Below are 24,469 nucleotides of genomic sequence, written 5' to 3' on the forward strand. Positions count from 1 at the left end.
TTTTTATTTTTCACTAGTTGGCTTACCTGATACAAAATACCGCCAGAAACTGCCAGCTGCATAAAACGTGAACACAAACGCAAACTGCAAGTAAAACATAGCCTGCAATTTACATTTTACAAAGTACCTACAAAGAAAGAACACTTGAACAAAGGGAACAGGAAAGCCAAGTGTTATTTCATTTTTATGTTAACTCTATAATGTGTGTTGTATAATTGTTTAACGTTGTCGGTTTTGTTCTACAGAGATGTCTATCAAGCTATCAGAAGGATGTATCCAGGTAGGTGTTTCTGTTGAGTAATATTAGGCAAAATAAGTACAAAGAGAACCGCAGAAAGCTTTACACGTTTTGGCTAAAGTGCACGTCCAGTGCCAACATACCTGTCATCAAACTTTTAGTTGGGATCGATTTAGTATGTTATTTTGAGCACAAAATCACAAAAATTAAACGGCGCTCACTATTGTTTTTAAAATAAACTAAGTTCAAAGTAGCAGAACTTTACATGCATTTAACCTATAAGTAGCAACCATAAGTAGCTAAGGTTAGGAAAAGCTTTATGTTAGGAAAGCTTAGGTTAGGAAAAGCTTTGGGTTAGGAAAACTCAGATTAGGAATATCATAATTTGATGATTTCAATAATCAAAATGGCTGCTACTCATAGGTTAAATGCATGTAAAATTGTGCTACTTTGAACTTAGTTTATTTAAAAAACAATAGTGAGTGCCGTTTAATTTTTGTGATTTTGTGCTCAAAATAACATAAATCGATCCCAACCAAAAATTTGATAATAGGTATGTTGGCACTGGACGTGCACTTACACCCAAGTTTTCATTGGTTTCAAACATGTTAAGATTCAAATATTTATCCTGCAATATGCAAGAAATACTTTTAAAAACTATCTGTTGGATATAGCTAATAATTATGTTCTTTGATAAGCCAACCTGTATGTTGTTTTACTTCTACATGACACTCATGTCATATAGGCTAACTTGGGTCTAGTTGAATCAGTTTCATTTTTTATATCACCGTATGCTAGCTCAATGTTATAATATTAAAAGTTGAAAAATTGAAAATAAGAATATTATAGAATTTGTTAGGTTATTCTTTTTGTTAGACTAAAAATGAAAGAGACTTGAAACACCCTAAAAATTGTAGGTTATCCGTACCATGCTTACTGAATTCATTAAAAGCACCGGGTTTGCTTAATTATTGTTAGGTGATGATGATGTGTTGAATGATAATACAATGAAAGTAGAGTCTATGTATGAATAAAAATTGTAGGTTATGTTATCTACTCTAATTGAGTTGAGTCCACTTTTCAGTCCAGAAATAAACATTTCCTATTAAGTTATCTGGTGTGAGTATCATTGATATAAGGCTATTATTGAAACTATCAATAGTACATCATAATATTAAATCACACATCCTTTCAAAACCTAAGGGTTTTTGCTTTTAAATGACAATTTTATTCAAAATAAAGTTTACAATTATGAACGTCTTATAGATCTACGTTTGATATATTTTCAATATCGATAACACTAACACTAGATAAGGAACTGTCATCACCCTTATTTTAAATGTGATAAGCATAAATAACAATTTAGCAATCCAACCAACTTGATAGTTGACGATTTTAAAAACTTAAAGTATCATCTGACAGGTTAATTTGCAAAAAATACATGTAAAAGTTATGTTAATGATACGATTCTTCAAATATCAATTGACTTTTCCACGTTTTGTGAAGACAAGTGTTGATAGTGGTAAGAGATCATTCTTGTTCTTAAGTTGCCTAACGTTAAAATTAGAGCAAATGTAAAAAGAGGAACTAAGGAAACTAGCCCTATTAAATATTTACCGTGATATTAAAGTTACTTGGTTTGCCAACCAAAAGTTTGTTATCTGTGCAAATATGTAGACTTGGCATGAAGTTTTGGAGTTTGATCTTAAACTATTACCTGATTTAGCCACATCAGGATACACCCTAATTTGGATATCCAACCTTATCCTATCATTGTTATTCTTTTCCAACTTTCATTAACCAACAAATCATCGATACCATTTACAAATTATTTTCTAGTATCATAAAAAAGTACTGACGATTGAAGTTTATTTCATTTTCAGACGATCATGAATGGAGGGGAAGTACTTAATCCTGTTCTTCAAATTCTTGTAAGTACTAAGTAGATTATCTTTATAAGTCGATTTCATAGCAAAATGTTCAAATTGACGATCATCTTTGTAAAGGGTAGGCTACATTCTCTTAGATTTACATTAATTACTATCATTTAAAATATCGTATTCTCAACTTTCGATTTATTAAATTACCTCCGTACTCTGATCCAATAACTGAGATATTCTTATTTATTTAGTTAACTCATTTTTACCACCATTAACATAAAACAACTTGAGGATCCATTCCCTAATTTGTTGAATAAAGTGAGGATCTTCAGGATAGTGCCACTCTTCAAAAATATCGTTGATTCAAAAATATCCTAAAATCTATCATCAACGATCTGCCCTTAATATAGTCGACGACGATTTTGAACATATTTTATCTGTAATTTAAAACATAATGTCATTGTCTATTTAATTCATTATTATTTTTATTAAATTATGATGGTATATCATGCATTACTTTAGCTTTGCTTTTGAACGTGTGATTTTAAGTGAAATATTTCATTAATACATCAATTTACTCAGGAAATTGAGGTACAATTAGTTATTTTGTTTCAATTTGTTTTTTGTTTCATATAGCCTACTATTTTAATTTTGTTCGTTGATACATACTAACTTAGGTTAGAGGGTTTTAAACAAAGGTTTAAAAAAACAAAACAAATAGTAACTCATTCTTTCAATAGTATGATAAACCTGATAAGAAAAAGCTTCAATTCAATTTAATAAAAAACCATTTGATTCTTCACAGTTTCTGCTGAGCAGAAATTCATTTGGAGAAAGACTTCGGAGACTACGCCTCAAGATATTGAATTAGTTGATAAAGTTTGATAATATTTTTGCCGGCGTGGCTTAGTGGTCTGGGCTTGCAACTTCAGCCCACTCTCTGCCTGGTCGTGGGTTCAAATCCTGCCGGTAGGCATGAACGTTGATCATCCCATCAATCACCCTCGCACTCATTCCATTCCAAGGAAAAAACTTGTGCCTGTGGACGTCAACAGCAAAAAGATTATTGAACTCATTTAATTTATTTTTTATCAAGCTGGAAACAGTTTCAAATCAATCATTTCCTTGTGCAATACTTTCAGGGTCATAAAAAGATAGCTGGGAATTCGTCGACTGATCGATACAGACTTCTCATTTCGGATGGAGTGCACTTGAATAGCTTTGCCATGCTGGCCACCCAGCTCAACGATAAAATAACGGCCGGAGAGTTAGCCGAGTACTCGATTGTACAAATAAATCGGCACGTGGTCAGCATGGTCAACAGCAACCAAGGCAAAACTGACAGGTGAGACTCAATCAGTGAACATTATTGCGCGCATTTATAACATACTAGTTGAATGTTTTAAAATAATTTGTAAAGTACTTGAAAATCTTGTAAGTGTTATACAAGTTGAAATGGATTGTGAGTAGAAATTATATTTCAATGATTGTGGCATGTGCTTCGTCATGACTGGCTTCTTCAGACTACATAGCCTAATAGTTCTCTGAATTCTCACTCGTATCTCCTTCAGATTGCTTCTACTGTCTTATAGCTCACTTGAGCCATGTAAGTATAATAGCTGACAAGCTTTTTTGCATAATTCATAAAATAACAGTGTGTAAGAGTTCATAAATCCCGTCATGTACTACAATGATAATTATTCACTCGTACATAATTGAAAAACAGCTACTATCTATTGTACTATACTAACATTTTATTATATAAACACCATTAACAACATTAGTATTATGTAACTAACATTGTATTTTACTAATATTCTATTCTAATATACTGCATCTATCACAAATTTATTTCTAGGTTCAAATTTTCATGTTTGCTGTAATTACAATGATAATACTTAGGAATCAAACGTCAAACTCAAATCACAATTTGATTCAAGTTCCTGTTCCTATCATTATCGTATATTCGAATAATATCCATATTTCGAATAATAATAGAGCTTTTCGCTCTGCTCTCAGTTGCGCTCTGGTCGAGGGAAGATGTCAAACCAGTATGTGCCGTGTTAATACACGGCATTCATTTTATAATAGTGTTCCTTGGCTCAATAGGGACAACGATGATAGTAGTGACGATGATCTTCTTTTGCTATACTCTTGTAGTAGTAGTGGTTGATCTCATTGCGTTCACGCAAGAAATAAGAAAAGAAAAATTTATGGCGAGTTCCATCACTTGATGCGAGATCTCCAAGCTGATGAAGACAAATTTAGGGGTTACTTTAGACTTAGTAAGGACCACTTCAGTGAAGTTTTATAATTTATTAATGATAAAATTGAAAAAGAACATACCAACTACAGAGAATCTATAAGTAGCAGAGAACGACTAGCTGTCTGCTTAAGGTGCAGACAAAATAGTGATGTTAGTATATTGATAGTTACTGTTCATTTGTCATTGTATTAATTATATGCTAGAAGTAAATATATTATTGTAACATTTTTTGCATCGTTTGTTATATGATAGAAAAATTATATACAATCTTTCATATTCAATCTATATTTCTCTAAATTTTCCTAATTAATCCACTGTATTGTAGTTTTAAGTACTACTTAGTGAGTTTCTCGATTGTTTGAATTAATTGGTTATTAGTAATTCATAATGATCGCAGCAGTCAACAAGTAATTGCTGACTAGCCTGCAAGACAGCAATGCAACAGATTTTTTCCGTGAATTGTTATGACATGTTGATAATACATTAATAATAATAATGATAATAATGAAAAAACGTTCATACAAAGAAAATTACATACAGTTGAATAAGTGATTTTATTATGTCTATTATTAGATACCATTCAGATCTGATACGATAGACAAATTTAGGCTGTATCGATCTCCATGACATTAAAGGAACGAATAATAGAAATAAATCAGACCCCAACTAACAATTAATGTGAATATATATATTTCTTGTAAATTTTTAATTACAATATAAATACAAATTTATAGCGCCCTTTAAATATATATTTTAAAACAACATGTTTCGAAATCTGTCATTCTCAAGTGATTCACACTCTTAAGAGTTCAAAACATGATGTGTTAAAATACATATCAATTGAGTGCTACAATTTTTAATTTTTATTGTACATACAAGTAGCCCTAAAAGGCAAAGTTAACCTTCAACAATTAATGACTAGAGGCACAGCACGGTTAGCTACATCCAAGGCAACAGAGCAGACTGATTTTGATTTTGTTCTAGTGAAGTTCTGAGCAAATTTCTCTATTAGGTGTTTTAGGTAATGTTTAGAAGGCGAGATCTTGAAATCTCTGCCGATTCCTAATTTTTTATTTTTTCAAGCAAACGCGAGCCAAAATATTAATTTCTAGGCGCCGAATCCGAATCTGAAATTAGAATTCTTCTATCCCCATTTTTATGTGATTTAGGTTTTTATCGAAAACGTCCGCTCGGATGCCTAGAGAAAATCGCTCCCAGACCGATTCGAAAACATGTGCATGCCAGCAGAGTTTTGTTGGAAACGTCGGCTGGTAGATATCGGCAGATACGCAGAGGGCGATGTGAACACCTGCCTTACTTAAGCCGGCACAGACAGATCTTTTTCCGTCCATCCATCCACAGACTCTGCAGAGCTGCCGAGTTTGATGTGAATACTACTTTAGCCCCTGTAGAATTAATTTTATTATTTATTTTACCGTATGATATACGATTCCAATTTTCGAACTGTTTTGTTACTCGTCGCTAGCACACAAACCAATATTAAGATTTTGCTGGTTAATTTTTTGATTAATTTTAAGATATCTAACATGATATTTTTTGTGATTCAAGTAATTATTTATATATACTATGTATCTTTTATCTTTTGTGTATTATTTTGAATGAATTTGATTTGATTTGTTGTTTAATAATAGGAGGCGGATTCGGTCGGCAGACGAAGACGCCACTGCAGTCGGGCGTGGAAATGTCGCCGATGTCCGGGCAACGCACGCACCCCATCGCCTACCTGAGCCCCTATCAGAACAAGTGGGTGATCAAAGCGCGCGTGCTCAGTAAGTCGGCCGTGAAGACTTGGAGCAATGCGCGCGGAGAAGGCAAGCTGTTCAGCATGGACCTGGCCGATGAGAGCGGAGAGATCCGCGTCACCGCCTTCCGCGACCAGGTCGACAAGTTCTATGACATGATTGAGGTCAGCAACATTCATCCACCAGCACATTTCAATAACACCAGTACATTAATAAAAGCTCAGACAAATATTTGGGAGAGAAACAGTTTTGGGCTAATCCTGTTGATTCCATCCATATCATTTATATTTTTTTGTGAATGAATAAGAAACATTTTCATCAGTATAGATATTATATAGAAATATATCAGCTGGCAAATAAGATGAATGTAAAGGCGATTGGTTATTCACTATGGTTCAGTCACATGAAAAGTGTTGTAATCGTAGCGGCTTGAGAGTAGATAGAGTAATAGTTATTTTTCGCTCGCCATAGTGCAGCCAATCTGATTTCCTCTTCACTAGCCGATCTTTACCTCTTGATTCAACCATCTATAATCAATAATATAATCATGTATAATCTTGTATCAACTATAATCTGGGTTTCACCATCCAACTATAACAGTAACTTAAGATTTTTTAAATTAGGGTTGTACTGGTGACCCTCTGGGTTGGAGAACTCGCTCAAAATCTGTTGTATTGTAAATCTGGGTTACATCATCTAACTATAACAGTAATTTACGATTTTTTAAATTAGGATTATACTAGTGACCCTCTGGGTTGGAGAACTCGCTCAATATCTGTTGTATTGTAATTTTTGGAACCCCTAACCTTAAATTATACAGAGTTGATGAAAATCATGGAAAAAGCTGAATATTTCTTTTAAACAAGAATAATTTTCCGGTAGGTTTCATTGGAGAGCCTATTTGAAATGAAAAATTACTCTGTCGCTTTAGCTTTAACATCTTTAACCGACCCCCATATGAATCCAAATTCACTTTTTTTAATTGAGGTGGTCATGTGATACATGATTTCGATACAGAGTTCCAAGATAAAATAAATGGCGAAAACCGCATATTGATATCTCAACCCTTATCAGTTTGTTGATGTTAAAGTGGTAAATTAGGTTGTGTATTAACCAGCTGAAATCATGTGTCAGTGCATGAAGGACTGTTTGTGTGATATCATAGAGAAACAAGCTATTGTTTCTCTATGGTGATATCTCCCAAATAGCCTCAGCTGATGTTATGAATGGAAAAACTGTTAAACTGTTGTAATTATTACATGTAATGAATTTCTTCAGCTGACCAAGTCACAACAATTTTTTTTCATGCACTTTCAATGTTATTTTATATCCAGAAAAAGGACGAAGGAGTGAATCAATTTTTCTGTCCAACAAACTTGACCTGTAAAAAGGTTCGAAGAATAGGTGTTCAAAATTTGAAGCTGATTGATCAATTCTTTCTAAAGCTATTGTAGAACATACAAACAGACTGACATTGACTTTGGCCTTCAGTAAGTCAAAAGTGAGAACTCGCAAACACTCGTTCATTTAATCAAATCAAATTTATTGTTAGTTTTACAATGTACAATGCACACAAATTTTAGTCAATATTATATTGAAAATTTGCTACCTAACCCTCTGTGATATTAGTTGTTTATTCATCAAATGATTACTTCTTGATGATTAGGTGATAAAAAGAAATACTATTTTTATGAATTTGGGAGAAATCAATGATGATATGAAAAACATTTCTTAATTAATCAAAATAATATTTCAGTAGATTGGATTCAGATTATTTAAAAGCGATGGCATTTGAAAAATTTGCCAGAACATTACGCTTTGATGGATAATTAAAACTTTGTGGCTCCGCTAGTTACTAATTATAAGCTTCTCGCTGATTCGGAGCACAACTGGGATCGCATTCCATTTAGAATCGAGCACTAGTCCATTCTCATGCTCACCTTTGCCCCAGCACAAGCCTGAGATATGTGGACATCACATTCATCAAACCAAATCTATAAATCTTATCTTCAACGCCACAAACTTGGAAACAAGTGAAAAAAGCAATTCCTTTTCACATTCATCTCTATTATTTTTCGAAAAATGATTTGGAAATTTTGGGTGAGGTTAGCTTATTAAATAGGGTATTGCTGCCTAGAAAATGGGATTGTCTGTATCTGTTAAATTACTTGTCCGAGAAGCTCTTGGATAAAACGCAATTAAAATTGATGATTGGTGATTCACATTTTGTGTATAGAATTAAATGAGATTGAATTGGATAACTTTTATTACTTCAAGCCATGAGATTAATTGCTTTGATATTTCAGTAGACAGATTTACGCTTTATGCGTTTAAGCAATAAGTCTTCATTGATTTTTTATGTAATTAGAAAATGCTTAATATAATATTATTATCAATTTAATGGGGTTTCCAGTTAATTAAATAATAACTTTCATTTTCCACAGGTAAATAAAGTATATTTGATCAGCCGTTGTCAGCTGAAGCAGGCCAACAAGAAATTCACCAGTTTGAAAAACGACTACGAGATGACTTGCACGTCAGAAACCAGAATCGAGCCCTGCACTGAAGACTGCGGTGACATCCCCAAAATGAAATTCAACTTCACATCGTTGGTTGCTCTGCAAGAAGCACCTTTAGAGAACTCTGTAGGTTAGTATCCTTTATCCGTAATAGGAGGGCTATAATTTGTAACAGAAATATATCATTTTTTAGCTGAAAAATATGAGTATATGATACTTTCTAAATGTATTTGGAAGTATGCCGAACTGCTTCGACAGCCAAATAATTCAGACTTGAATTTTTAAATTCAAATTATCAAAAATCATTAGGCCTCAGAAATAAATTAGCATTCTCCCATCAAAATTGTTTACGTTCATCGTGTTATATTTACTTGAAATCGTCAAGAAATGTATAAGTGTAGTGCTTAATAAAATGTTTCAGAAATAGGCCAAGCTTTAAGGGGGTTAACTTGATTATTTAAGTGATAAATTGGTAATACAATCGTTGAAAGATTTAAATAACTTAATACTACAGATGAAATGTTGAGTAATTCAATGCATTTTTAAATTCATGAACACATAAGAAGTCGGGGTCTGATGGGTCAGATTGGGGGTTAAATTACTAAATTTGCATAATTTTGTTGAATCAATTATTTTTGACTAATTGTATTATAGACTAGAACTGAAGTTGAAAGTGATTTCTGTATGGTCGGTCTGCTTTGTGACCAATCATCACGTACAGTCAAACGCGGTTGTTGCATTATTAAGCGGTTTTGTTGTGTGTTATCAGGAAATCAAATTAACGTTTTTGTTTTACATAGGTTCATTCAATATTTGTGGAACATTAATTACTGTTACAGATGTGATTGGAGTTTGCAAGAGAGTTGGTGATCTCGCCACAGTAATCCAAAGAACAACCAACAAAGAGCTGAAGAAGAGGGATATTGAGTTGGTCGACAACTCTCTCTCATCGGTGAGTCTTTTCTCATCATTCAATACTCACCTTTTGATCAAATATTGCGTTCTAGTGAACGGTAGATGGTTGAGTGAAATTCAACAAGGTTAATCGAGTGATTTCTTCCAATATTGTATAGAGAGTCTGATTTGTATACGATGATGAGGCGGCAAGCTAAGAAAGGTCAACAAGCTGTTCACTGTTCACTTACCAAAATTGAATAATCAAATAGTCTATACTTAACTTTAGACGTCTAGAGAGTAACCTCTTGAACTCCAGCTTACAATTTGAGTCCAAGAAATATTTGCATCAGTACATTTCATGGCTAAAGACCTCTGGCTAGTTAAGCAATAAGGTGCACCATAACAATTTCTAATTTGTAGTCTTCAGTCTGAACACAATACCACATAGATTAAATATCATAGTTGTTTGGGATCCACATAGATTAAATATCATCATAGTTTGGGATCCAACTTTGGGGGATGTGCCTGTAAAAGTAACATCAATATGATACAGAAATTTCAAATAAAGTTTTTAGGGATATAGTGAACGCTCCTCGCTACACCAGAAACAATGACTTGCGTAGAGATCTACGCATTCCATTTGTGTCCAGTCGATTTGTCCTGCGGCATGAGTCGAGACTCCATCATCATGTCAACCCTGAGGCAAGCCAGCTACACTACAGAATGAAAATCTTACCAGGAGGGTGATGAGAAGGAAACCTGTTGAACTAGTTTAAAATCATTCTGTTTTAGTGTATGCTGACTATTTTATTTTTACCGCTCTCATAATCTCAGAACTATTTGGGTCATCAATGGATGAACTCAAGTTTTATAGTTTTTCAAAATGTAAGATTTATAGTGAAATGAAAATTAATGGTTAATCTCTAAGACTAGTTTTAATGACAATCAACATAAAAAATAATTATTATTATAATTGTTCAGACATGAAGATTTTAGAAATACCCTTTCAACCGTCAACATTTAAAAATCCTAGTTTTTGTTGTTTTTGAGTGAAAATGAACTTAATTTCAGAAAATTGAAAAATAACCCTATTTCGGACCTTTGAAATGTAATCTAAATTTGGGAGAGAAATAGTTCGAGGAATACCCTTAGTTTTTCTATCCTGGTCAGTGCTTTCTTGTAAAAATAATAAATTAATTAATTGTACAAAAATTATTAACAACTTGTTAATAAAAAATATTTAGACAAAAGAAATCTTCTTTTTTCGAATAAAATAAATCTTTAAAGTAACAATATAAAGCTTATAATAATATCGAGTGACCTGGCTAGCTCAGGTCTGGTGTCAGAGTTTTCAGGTCGCAACTGATCAATTTCAGAGCTTCTGGCATGACCTAACGACTGCTTTTTAGGCAGCCGGGACCGACAGCTTAACGTGTCCGTCCGAAACACGGGAGTAGCCCTAGAAAAATATCTTGCCCGGTCTGGAATTCGAACCCTCTAGATCATGAAGCCACCTTCTAATCAAATCGACTACGGCCACTCCCGTAAAGCTGATGATTGATTGTTTCAGATAAGTGTTACATTATGGAACAATGATGCGGAAAACTTCGAAGTTAACGGCGGCGAGCCGATTGTAGCGATCAGACAGGCGGGTCTGTCGGACTTTGGCGGCGGCCGATCGCTGAGCGTGCGCGCCAGCTCCAACATTCAGATCAACCCCGACATTCCAGAGGCACACAAACTGCGAGGCTGGTACGACGCGCTGTCTCACGACGCCAAGTTCAACAGCCTGTCTGCCAGAGGGGGAGCTATGGATGGTACGTACCATCATTTCCAATTATTTATAAATTCATTAAATTGTTTATTGATGCATTCATAATGATGCGCAAATCATATGAATAAATGGGAAAGGTAAAAGATAGTCTCTACCCAAAACGGTAGACACTATCAATCTCCTCGGTAGCTGATAGTGAACTCATTAAAGACTTGAAATAAGCGTTGTAACATTTAAATAATAAATCAACAGATTTCTTTCAAAATGTAGTTTTATATATTTTTTACAATGGTAAACCCTTCAGCCAAAAGCTATTTATTTGCGGATGATGTGTGTGTTTTTGTGAGCTTGTCCACAGTAGTTCCCTTCCCAGTAGTCAAGCATCCCAGCACTTTGCTAATTATTTGATTGATAGCTGGTGTAATACAAATTTATTATGCATCAACTCTTGATTATCAGTTGGTAGTTCATAGTCATTACACTAGAAATAATGGTAATTTGACTACTTATCGGTGTACCTATTCTAGTACACAAAAAAAATCTATTTTTCCGTAAAATTGTTTAAATCACTTCCTGAACATCTCAGAAATATGGAGAATGGAACTTTTAAAAATCACATAAAAAGTTTATTAGCAGCTTACCCTTTAAACAAGATTTCTATACATTAGCCAGGAATATTGGGTTATAAGTTGAAAATCAGGTAACATATTATTATCATAGGGTACTGATAGTGTATTATTTTGTTTATACATTTAACTCTTTTATTGTATCTGAAGACCTCAGATATGGCTGCAATAAAGTTTCTATTCTATTCTAATCGATACATTTTATCGTCAGTCGCTTTTGATTTTCGCCAGTTTCGAATAATCGTTACAATGTCATCACAAGTTCAGATTTAGTGAGAACCTTCTACACATTGAGATTTTGCTCAATATTCTAATCAAGTTACATTGTTTCTATTTCATTTGTTGTTTCGTTTCACAGGAGGAATGTCTAATAGCAAGGCCATTACCCTCAAGGAAGCCAAGAATCAAAACACTGATTCCGATAAAGCTGAATTCTTCAGTGCATTCGCCCATGTTATGCACATTCGTACTGAAAATGTTTGCTACAAAGCTTGTCCGTCTTCAGAATGCAATAAGAAAGTGAGTATGGGATGTCATTTCTACTTGTAAAAAATAGATCGTTACGGTTAATTGAGAATTGATCATAAGCTGTACAGATTGTATTCAGATTATTAGATGCATTAAAACTCAACCTGACGTTGGATATCTGAAAAAGTAAAAATGCTACTAAATTAACTAAAAAAGTGTTGATTTAAAGAACAAACTCGAATAATAGGCTTCTCATTCTCAATTAGAAATGAAAATCACTTACAGTTTCTATCCAAAATAATATTTTTTTATGTTAGAGACCGTAATGGCAACTTTATACTTGTAAAATTAAATTACATAATTGTAAAATTCAGAATCCGAATGAATGGAGATGAAAATGGGATTTCTCTAGACTTGCGTTCAACTGTCTGTCAGGTTGGTTTGCTTCTTATTGTATTGGATTAAATATGAATGGTTTAGTATTAAAATTATATTTGATTATTTTTATTACAGGTTGTTGATTTGAATACAGGAGAATATCGGTGTGAAAAATGTAACAGAGCATCTCCAAACTTCAAATACCGTCTACTGATCAATGTAAGTGGAAGCCTGATGCTTTAGTCTCTGCTTCATTCTTGCCATCACCCACCTACAATCGCAGTCATTTGGGCAGACAACATCAACTATGTTCAGTACACAATGATTTTAGAGCTCTTACTCTAGTGCTTTCATACTCTAGTGGCATATTTTTCGAAAAGAATAAGTCATCCAACTTAATTATAGTGTATAGATTATTAATCAGATCGGATCTTGATCTGAGAATCAAAATAATATATTCTATTCAAAATAAACTGAATCGGCTGTTTGAAATCCATACATGCAATAAGTAGTTTTTATTCAAAAGTAAGTAACTTATTCTGAGTCTAAAATGATTTAATGTTGAGTACAATATTAAGCAAAGGTATTCGCAGACTTGAATATTCAGGCCTCATTTATTTATGATCAAGCATGCTTACTCGGATTGGTCACGCATACTCGGATTGCCTTACAATAGCAGTATGCTATAAGAATCATTACGTTAGATATCAATAAGCTAATCGTTAACCTTTGCTATCAACTACTTGAAAATAGTTTATGAATGAGTTTCTGTAAGTATTGCTTCTGTTGTGTATTTAAGTATTTGTATGTTCTGTGATCTATTATTTTAGTAGGCCTATATATTATGTTTATATTACAGATTTTCTGATGTATATATTTTGTAAATTGTTTTTATGATAGAATGCATTACTATTAAGTATCACAGTCTGATCAACTACTGATCTATCGTACAAATCACAGACCCTACAGTCGTTAATGGAAAGGACAGAAAACATTTACATGTAATTCGCGGTAGTATGCTTATAATAATGACTCATAAATCAGCTATTAATTACTGCTAGACTCGTAAAACCCAGTCCACAATGCTTCAATTCAAACTGAATCTCGTACTGTGATTTTTTAGTTCAGAATTGATTTGCTACTTTTTCTAGTGCGACAAAGGTCTGACAAAGACGTAAGGTGACTTCTGTGAATCGGCCTTGTTGCTCCAACATTCATTGTCACACGCGCAAGTTTGTTTAAATCGTCTCTCGACTCCCAGTATACATTATTGGTGAAAAGTTGAAACTTTTTAATATCCCTTTTACAAGGATAATTCGACAATATCTTTTATTGGGGATCCTATTTATATAAAAAACTACTTTTCTGTCGCTTCAAAATGTTGGTTCACCATCTTGGAACCGCCAGCTTGAATTCAACTTCATTTTTTTAAATGGTAAGGTGGTTGTGTAATACATTACGAAACAGAATTTCAAGAGAAAATGAATGGCGAAAACCGCACATCGATATCTCAAATCGTTTCATCCACATTCAAAAATATTATTAATAAATCATACAAAAATAAAATAAATGAGTACGGTACATAGAAAATAGAAAAACTCTAAACTATCAAATTTCACTTTTTTAAGTGTCAGTAAACACTTATAGTGTGTTATGTTTTTGAAGGGACGGATTTAAGAATCCAAAGATTCAAAGAACCTCACACATCAACCGAAGCTTATTGTGTGTCCCAAGTACTAACTTTCCATATACTAACATCCCATTCATCATCTGGTTGCTTGCAGCCAAACAGAGCCCTTCTCCTAGCCGCAAGTCTTTTGCAATTCTGTATCAATAGTAAAATCTACTCGCATATTTAACAGTTTGAACAGAAAATTTTGATCTGTCTGATTTTTATGTGCTAATTTATTTAATTTTTGTATGGTTCATTGGCATTGTTAAATGCGAATAACTTTGAAACTGTTTGAGATATCGATGTGCGGTTTTCGCCATTCATTTTCTTTTGAAATTCTGTATCGATATCATGTATCATATGACCAACTTCTCATTTTAAAAAATTAAGTTTGATGGCGGTTCCAAGGTGACGAACTTTTGAAGCGACAGAAAAGAAGTTTTTATACAAATGGGATCCCCAATGAAACATATTGTCGAATTATCCTTGTAACAGAAATGTCAAGTTGTTTCCATATTTTTCACCAATCGCCATGTACAATTGATGAATGTTTGGTGTATGCTTGTTTTGATTGAATGTTGATTTGAATTGCAGATGCAGATAGCGGACATCTCGGATGCGCAGTGGGTGAGTGCGTTCCAGGATGTGGCCGAGCTGCTACTGAACACAACAGCTGATGACGTCGGTAACATGCTCAGTGACGAGAAGGCCATCGAACAGCTGTTCCAGGTGCCGCTCTTTTCATGCTACAACATTCGCCTGCGATCCAAGGTCGAAACGTTCAATGTAAGTTACATTACACTATTTTCGAATTAACTACTTACTCTTTGCATTATAATAATTATTGTATCGTAATTTTTAGCTACAGTCGCAGATCGAATTTAATTCATTTGAATAATTGCCTTTATTTAGGGCGGAGTTAGGACTCTAGGTCCTCTCTGCCACACAACCCTAAAGATCTGTGAAACTATGGCCTATGATTCAGTTGCTATCAGACCTCGACGAAGGACGGTCGTGTTTTTAGACTCTCTTATCGCAGTTAGATAAGTGCGGAGTGAACTGTACAGAATATTGGTTATGTTTAAGATGGTATTCTGCTAGTTGTTTTTCGTGTGTCGAAACCCGTTAATTATTTTGAAACTAAATTCTCTCAATCAATAATTTTTTGTGTTCCTGTCTCAAGATGTCCATGTGTTCGAAGTGTGAAGTGCAATTTACAACAAACGAAGGTATTAAATGTAGTAAGTGTAAACTCTGTTTTCATGCTCATTGCACTAGACTTGGTAACATAGAAAAATTCAAAAAAATGAACTCTCAAGTCAAAGCAGCCTGGAAATGTGATGATTGCGTCGGTAGTGCTGAATACGTGAATGCGGGACTTGAAGCTAAACTGAGTCAAGTACTAGAGGAAATAACTGCGCTTCGAGCTGTATTCGAGCCAAAGATTGATGCATTGAGTGCAGATGTTGAACTATTAAAGCAATCCAAATGTACGTTAGAAGAAACATCCGTTAAACATGAGGATAATCTCACTAATTTGAATAAAATTTCCAGCTATTTGAGTGAAAGGAATAGCAAACTGGAAGATGAAATCAATTTCCTTTATCAACGCTCCAGATTGGATAATATTGAAATCACCGGCATTCCACTGACGGATGAGGAAGATATCTACGAAGTTTTGGAGGCTGTAGCTCGAGTGATAAAGGTTCCTCACCGACTAGAAGACATCTCGATTGCGCATAGAGTTCCTAACGTCAAGGGCACAAGCAACATTGTAGTCAAATTTGTGGCGAGAAAATCCAAGATAGCGTGGCTGGATGCAGCTAAAAAGAAACAGGGTTTGAAGTCTACGGAAATAAAGAGCACCCTCCCGGATTCCCACGTTTTTATTAACGAACATTTGGCTCCTCACAATAAAAAACTTTTAGGTTTGGCTAGAAATCTCAAAAAGCAAGGTAAATTGGCCTTCGTGTGGGTAAAAGATTGTAAAGTACTCGTTAGAAAGGACCTTTCATCTCAGGTTGAGCGTATTACAGGAGTAAATGACCTGGAGAAATATTCAACTAATGATTAAAACTATGAATAATAACTCACTTTCGATAAGACATGTCTTCTTTTAATAAGTTTTAGTAGAGCATTTACGTTTTGATTTTGATATGAATTCAGTATTTCTATTTTACAACTATATTCCATTTTTCGATTTTTTCATTTTTTTCTGTTCGAATTGTGTTAGGAAGGATATGTCTTTAATTGTAATTAAGATCATCAACGTTATTGTATTTACCGTCAATGAACAGTAAAATTCTAGTGATAAGATAAAACTATTCCGAATATTTTATCAGTTATACTTTCTCGGTTATAGTACTGCAACAGTTACTCATTTTTACTGATAAATCAGCTTCAATGAATGAAGTTTAATCGAGTATCGATATTTCGGTCTTTCTACATAGATTTTATTTTAGCTTATCTTTAAGTGAATGAATTGATTGGAGATGGTAAATCGTCTCAATTTTCTTCTTCAGAATACGGAGTTTCGACATACTTTTTTTTTCTTTTTTTTTACTTTTTCAGCTTTCTTAAAAAATTGAGAAAACTAGTCTCTTAGTTGAATAATAATTATTATTTTCCTTATAACTTAGTATTGATCAAAATCATACATTTCTATATTTTTTCTCATTTACAAACTTTAGCATATTAGAACGTTTCTTATCAATAAATTGTTTTATTCAGTACTCTTTTTTCAACCTTGTTAACTTGTCTTATTTCAATTATATTATTTCATGGCTATCATTAATAATTTTGAAGATGAACTAGCTAATGAATGCTATGACACTTTAATAGAGGATTTATTTACTTTTGATCCCTGCAATAGTGCAAACCGAGCATGCATTAATGATATTAATATTCTCCAAATGAACATACGTAGCATAAATAAGAACTTTGATGAATTTGCATTTATGATTCAGAATAGTAAAGTTAATTTTCATGTAATTATATTAACAGAGACATGGATTAATGAGGAACATTCTTTCGATTTCTCTCTAAATGGGTATTCATCTATTAATTAGCCAGGGAATTTGAATAAATGTAATGGAATCTGCATATTCCTGAAAGATTTCTTGAGGGTTAAAAAAATTGATTATGTACTTGATGAGTCGAATTCTATCATACTTGATGTTCAATTGCCTAATCAGGCTGTTCAGCTGACTATGTTTGCCATTTATAGGTCTCCGTCTACAAATATTGATCTCTTCATCGATGGCTTAGATAAATGTTTACATAACTTTCGTGATCATAGGAATATCGTGCTACTTGGTGATCTGAATATAGATTTGATTTCCAACAGTAGAACAACCAACGAATATTTTAACACCATGTCCACATATGGTTTTAAATCGTATATAAACAAGGCTACCAGAGTACAGCTCAATTCAGTATCATGCTTGGATCATATATTCTTAAAAAATACTACATTCGATTCAAATGAAATCCGTGGTATTATTTTTGAAACTAATGTAAGCGATCACTACTCTACATGTCTTCAACTAAGCACGCCCAGTTCCGTGGTAACCGAAGGAGTTCCAAATCACAGAGTTATGATTGATTTTGAATCTCTGGTGGAGAGATTGAATTCCGAAAAGTGGTTTGATGTCTACTGCGGTGCTGCTGAAGAGTCCACTATTGTTTTCATTAATAAAATAAATACATACATACAAAATGCCTCTACAAAAAAATCAATACCTCACAAACTCAGACCATTAAAAAATTGGATTACTAAAGGACTTATTAACTCAATTCGCACTAGAGATAAAATGCACAAGATGCTCACTAAACAACCATTTAATACCAGGCTCAAAAGAGAATATACCAAATACAGAAACTTATTAAATAATTTGATAAAACAATGTAAACTGAAATATTACAAAAATAAAATCAAAGAATCTAAGGGTAATAGTAAAAAAACGTGGAACTGCATAAATGAGATGATAGGCAGTAAACAGAACACATCTAATCCTGTAATTGACCCAGAAGTCTTGAATAATCATTTTGCTAATGTAGGTAGAATCTTTGCAGAGAGATTGAAAGCATCCAACAGCAACAATCGCACACACTCTGCACACAGAAATACTAATTCACCGCATTCTTTTTTTCTATTTCCTACCAACGAGGAAGAAATTTTACAATTCATTGCCTCACTTAAAAACAGTTCAGCTTCCGGTATAGATGGAATATCAAACATGACTCTCAAAAGAATAGCTAATTCTGTAGCTAAACCGTTAGCAGCTATTATAAATAAGTGTTTTGTGGAGGGTGTTTTCCCTAAACATTTCAAAGTAGCCTCTATCGTCTCACTGTTCAAGTCTGGTGATCCTCAAAATCCATCAAATTACCGGCCGATTAGTCTCTTAAGTGTTTTTTCCAAAATAATAGAAAAAGTTATTAAAAGCCGTCTGCTAACCTATCTAAAGAAACACAATATTATTCACAAAAATCAGTTCGGTTTTCAAGAAGGTAAATGCACAGAAGATGCTATTGTCAAACTTGTGGAGATCTTATATAATAATTTTAATAATAGGAAAAAGACATTGGGAGTCTTCCTGGACCTGAGTAAGGCATTTGATACTATTCCACATTCTATGCTTCTGGAAAAACTGCAATGCCTAGGCATAAGAGGTGTACCCCTGGAACTTTTCAAGAATTATTTGCAAGGTCGTTCCCAATTTCTGGCTATGGATGGTGTTACAAGTAAAGCTAATTTATCAGACTATGGGCTCCCGCAAGGTACAGTTTTATCACCAATTTTGTTCCTCATCTATATTAATGACATGCTTAACCTGGAAATAGAAAATTGTGAAATTTTATCATATGCTGATGACACTACTTTACTATTCACCACTAACTCCTGGAACGACATGAAAAGAGTTAGTGAAAATGGTCTCAGTAAAATTAAGGCATACTTGGATCACCACACTTTGACATTAAACACCACAAAAAGTACTTATTTAACTTTCTCTCCAAATCAAACCGGCCAACCTAATCAATTCAACAATATTAAAATTCATTCACATACCTGTCTTAGTAACAGATTGGTGAACTGTGACTGCCCGATAATAGCGAGTGCTACAAAAACTAAATTCCTTGGCATAATTCTTGACCGCCATCTTAGATGGGATATACAGATAAATAGCTTATGTCGAAGATTGAGGTATCTAATTTTCAAATTTCACAATATTGGTATGCTAAAGAATAAAGATATTTCTCGTCTAGTTTATTTTGCTTATGCCCAATCAGTACTGCAATATGGTATAATAGCCTGGGGAGGAGCCAGAAACATCCATCTCAATAAATTATTCACCATACAAAAATTTTTAATCAAATCAATTACTTCCAAACCAAGACGTTACCCCAGCAGTGATCTTTTCAATGAGTTCGAAGTATTAACTGTCAGACAATTATATACTAAGAGTCTTCTCTTATATATAATAAAAAACAAAAATAACTTCAGACTTCGAGAGACTATGTATGATTTGAGACCATCTAGCATTACTTTTCAGAATGATCGTACAGTGTTGGACGTGTGCTGTAGGCAGTTTGTCTTTGTAGCTAAAAGACTACTGAATCATATACCTTTTGATTTTGTCAATTTCAGATTAAACAGTAGAACTAGGCATGAATTGGATAAATGTATTGTAGCATTCAAGCTCAATGAAAAACTATTTTGATACAAGTAAAATTCATGTATTATAGATCCCATACTTTCTGTATTGATCAAAGATTTTCTCCTTCCAAAGTTATAATAACCTTTAGAAATAACAAATATCAAACTTTTTTGTAACTATTGAATCATGTATTATTTTGTAGTGAATACCTTTCCCTCTTATTTTCAATGTTTTTTGAACTGATTCATGAATTAAACTACGTGATTTTCCATTTCTTTTTATATTGTATATAAATTTCAAATTGTTAAGCATAGTGGATACTGTTTACATAAATTATATGCTATGATTATCATCATTTTATAATCATGAGTTGTGCTGCTGTTCAATATTTGTAATTTATATTTTGTACATTTCTATTTTCACGAATTATTGCAATTAACTTTAACTGTCTGTATATTTAATATTAATTTCTTTCATTTTATAGAGTAGTTTTTCAACATCCTGTTTCCCTCGATATTGTTATTATGTTATTTATAGCGACTCATTCCTGCGCTCAGGTTAAACCTTTGCAGGGATTTTTTCTTCTCAATGTGTCTTGTAAATTGTCATATAAGGATTAGGTTAGACAAGTTTTGTGAAAGTGTTGTATTTTATACTGTAAATTTGTTTTTTGAAGAATAAATGATTTTGATTTTGATTTTGATTTTATGGAGATAGAAACGCAAGATAATCCATTGTCATATTCACTTTGAAAAGTCAGCTTTGGTTGGAAGAAAAGCATTCGTGTTACTATTATAATGAATGCTGACCCTTTGAACTGAATCTCACTGTACGAAAGAATGTATTACGAAGGTCATTTTTGTCAACCTCCGATCGGCCATAAATAAAAGAGGAATATATATATATAATATATATATATATATATATATATATATATATATATATATAGCACTTAACAGAAAACACTTTAAAGTTAGATAGATTAAAAACACTTGAAAACTTACATTTAAACGAGAATTTTCGGGGGCTGGGCCCCCTTTGTCAATCAACCGAAAGTGAAGTGCCCAGTGCCTAGGGGTTGATTGACAAAGGGGGCCCAGCCCCCGAAAATTCTCGTTTAAATGTAAGTTTTTAAGTGTTTTTAATCTATCCGTGTCGTGGTATCCTGTTTATATATATATATATATATATATATATATATATATATATATATATATATTATATATATATATATAATGGAATAGTTTTTACACTAAAGTTACTATGTGTCTCAACGATAAAAGCCTAATGAAACATAACTTCCATTGTAATTCTGTGGCGTTGTTGGTAGCACGCGTGACACATGAATAAGAAGTTGCGGGTTCGAGACCAATCAAACTTTTTTGCTAAGATTTTTCAACTCAGATGTAGATTATCCAGGAAATTTTGACGATATAATAAATAATTATTCTACTTTTTATGTTTCCTGGACACAAGGAGATTGCATTTTACAACACTAAATCATCCCCGTTTTTGCTAAGATTTTTCAACTCAGATGTAGATTATCCAGGAAATTTTGACGATATAATAAATAATTATTCTACTTTTTATGTTTCCTGGACACAAGGAGATTGCATTTTACAACACTAAATCATCCCCGGTGCAAAGCTGATGACCTGCTAGTACTGTATAATTATAAATTGTGTTTCATGGCAAATAAATCTTTTTTGTATTTAGTTTTTGGAAAATAAAAAATACATTCAAATTTTAAATATAATGCAAAATGCATTGTGTCGAAGACACAAGCTGTAAGACTCACGTAGAAGTAGAAGGTGATGGAAAATTTCTATTGCAGCTAGCCCACCAAAGCAATAAGCAGCTCACAACTAGCAACATTGAATAAGCAATATTTATAACAGTGTATTAATTTTTCCAACAGATACCTTGAAAAGTGACTATTAGGCCTACTCGACTGATTACAGTACGCAAAGAACTATTTTATCGCGCTAGTGCGTTGGCTGGCAGAATTACTAAAATGATTTATAGGATTCCATAGCTTTCGTGAACATTATTAATAAATTATCATTAACCTGACTCCTGAGCATGACTGATGAAGAGAATGAGATTATTGGTAGAACGAAGTTTGCCGGGCCACCTACTATTTTGATGATTATTTATTATTTACATTTTTGATACTTTCAATACTAGACTTAATAAATCGAGATCGGTCTGAATGATTTTCTATGAAAGATTTTATCAAAAAATGCATTATTATATTAAATATTCTACGTTCATTAAAAAAAACTTGAATTGATAAATTTGAGAAAACAATCATTAACTTATTATTTCTTCATCTAAAATTAACTCACCACTTCAAATATTTTTATTTATTTAGTCTCTTAATCCAGTCTTTCGTTGACGTAAAATAACGATCTATTCCTTTTATTTCAGGACGAAATGAGACGGAAAGTGGTTGTTGTTTCCATGAAACCAGTAGATAATGGAGAGTATGCCAAGTTCTTATTGAAAGAGCTCCACGAAATGACAGGTGTTAGCACAAGTAATTGAAAAGTGAAAATAACTCTTCCAAAGAAAAACATTTGAATTCACTACATTTGATCATTTCCTCAATTCAACTCTATTTTTTCTTGAATAATGCTCATATCCTATCTTTCTCTCTTTCTCTCTCGCGTCATAATTGTTAACCTTGTTTGAAAGAAAGGGGTTTTAAGTTATACCTTTTACAGTCCTCCTTTTTCTTGAGTGATTTTTATTTTTCTGTAGTATCCAAGTAACTGAGATCTCAGTTCTGTAACCATGAAATCTGGATTCATTTCCTTCGAAAATTGTATGTATGCCACGGAGAGGAATTTTATTATTTAATAATCTTATTTGTAATATCGGGACAAGAAAGAATCTCACCCTCTATTGTCCTTTTACAAAATTGAAAATAAAGTAGCATAGCCTCAAGTAAGATAGGTAATATACTCCACAATGCCAACTAAATAATAAATAATAATTGAAGAGAGAAGGACGAGAAGAAGCTATTGCTTTATTAGAACATTCTATAATTTTTACATACTTTAAATTTTACTTGAAACTATTCACACGTTATACCCACAAGTTGAAAGTTACTCTTGTATGTTTCTATATATTTTTCAGAACTCATGTACAACATGGGATTAATAGCAGTTACTGTAGCTGCATTGCTTAAACATTTAACTACTGTATTGTTATTATTGGCATGTTGATTCAATTTTTGTATTCAGTACTTTATTCAATATTTTCAGTATCCAATTATATTATAGATCAAATCAATATGACTTTGTACATATTTTCAGAATCGAAACTATATTATAAGCAAGTCATATTTTGCATTTTGTATTTGTTAACATTTATTATGTAATAAAATATAGTTTCACAAATTAACCAATTCAGTGAGATAACCCTCATTTAAAGATTTACAAGTATTTTGACATCAACCGTCGATTATTTTGATTAGTGTGACATTTTCAGTTAGCAGTTGACGTCATAATCATGATCGGCGGGCATAGACTCATACCAATACCTACTATTACTTCAGGCCCCACAACTGATCTCTAATAAACTATGACGTCATCACATGTAGATCATCGATGATCTACTGGCGGTAAGCAAGCGAAATAAGGGCGCTGATGCTTATTATCACATCTGATATGGTAATCAACAAAATTGGAATAACAAAATTGGAATTACAAATTCAATTTTCACGGTGTTCCATTTTAATGAATATGGTTTGTTTATCATTCTTCTAATATTTGTTTGTGAAAAGTAATAATGAATTTGGGGTTTTAAATCATTGGGATACTGCTGTGTACCTAATTGTTGCGGGAATTATAACAAGATTCCAAAAGTTTCCGTACGGTTTTAAAGTTTAAAACGGTTTTTTTACTTTTTCGAAAGATGATACTTTGAAACGAAAATGGATACGAGCGATAAGAAGAAAGAGCTTCAATTCTACAAAACAATGGTTTACATGAAGTGTAGAAGAACAGTGTAAATAAAGTGTGAGTGGAAAATTTAATTAAAGTGTGAAAGAACAGTGTAAATAAAATGTGAAATAACAGTGTAATTAGAGTGTGGAAGAACAGTGTGAATAAAGTGTGTGAAAGAACTTTTGAATTAATAAATTAAAAAGTAAATGCAAAGTGTTGGAACTGCCCATAACATCATAATATTAAAGGTTTTACCTAACTGAAAAACATCTCCTGATGGGTTTCTTTGTACTACAGATCAATTGTGATCAAGTTTGTGGGAGCCTCTTTCCTAAAAAAGAGTTAGGAAATTTGGTTTATCTTTGATTTACCTCT

The 24,469-nt window shown here is 33.0% G+C and overlaps 1 protein-coding gene across 1 annotated transcript; it reads left to right on the forward strand.

Moving 5' to 3' along the window:
• The first annotated feature begins 62 nt into the window (after positions 1–62).
• On the forward strand, positions 63–23,553 carry LOC111058664 (replication protein A 70 kDa DNA-binding subunit). The gene is made up of 12 exons (XM_039420097.1): positions 63–280; positions 2,122–2,169; positions 3,261–3,463; positions 4,138–4,169; positions 6,037–6,311; positions 8,592–8,796; positions 9,506–9,618; positions 11,134–11,380; positions 12,322–12,482; positions 12,945–13,028; positions 15,076–15,267; positions 22,572–23,553. Exons 1-12 carry the CDS (start codon positions 248–250, stop codon positions 22,686–22,688), a joined length of 1,710 nt encoding a protein of 569 aa, XP_039276031.1. The 5' UTR covers positions 63–247; the 3' UTR covers positions 22,689–23,553.
• The last annotated feature ends 916 nt before the right edge of the window (positions 23,554–24,469 follow it).

The sequence above is a fragment of the Nilaparvata lugens genome, chromosome 2, assembly GCF_014356525.2.
Source record: "Nilaparvata lugens isolate BPH chromosome 2, ASM1435652v1, whole genome shotgun sequence".
In the NCBI taxonomy this organism is placed as follows: Eukaryota; Metazoa; Arthropoda; class Insecta; order Hemiptera; family Delphacidae; genus Nilaparvata; species Nilaparvata lugens.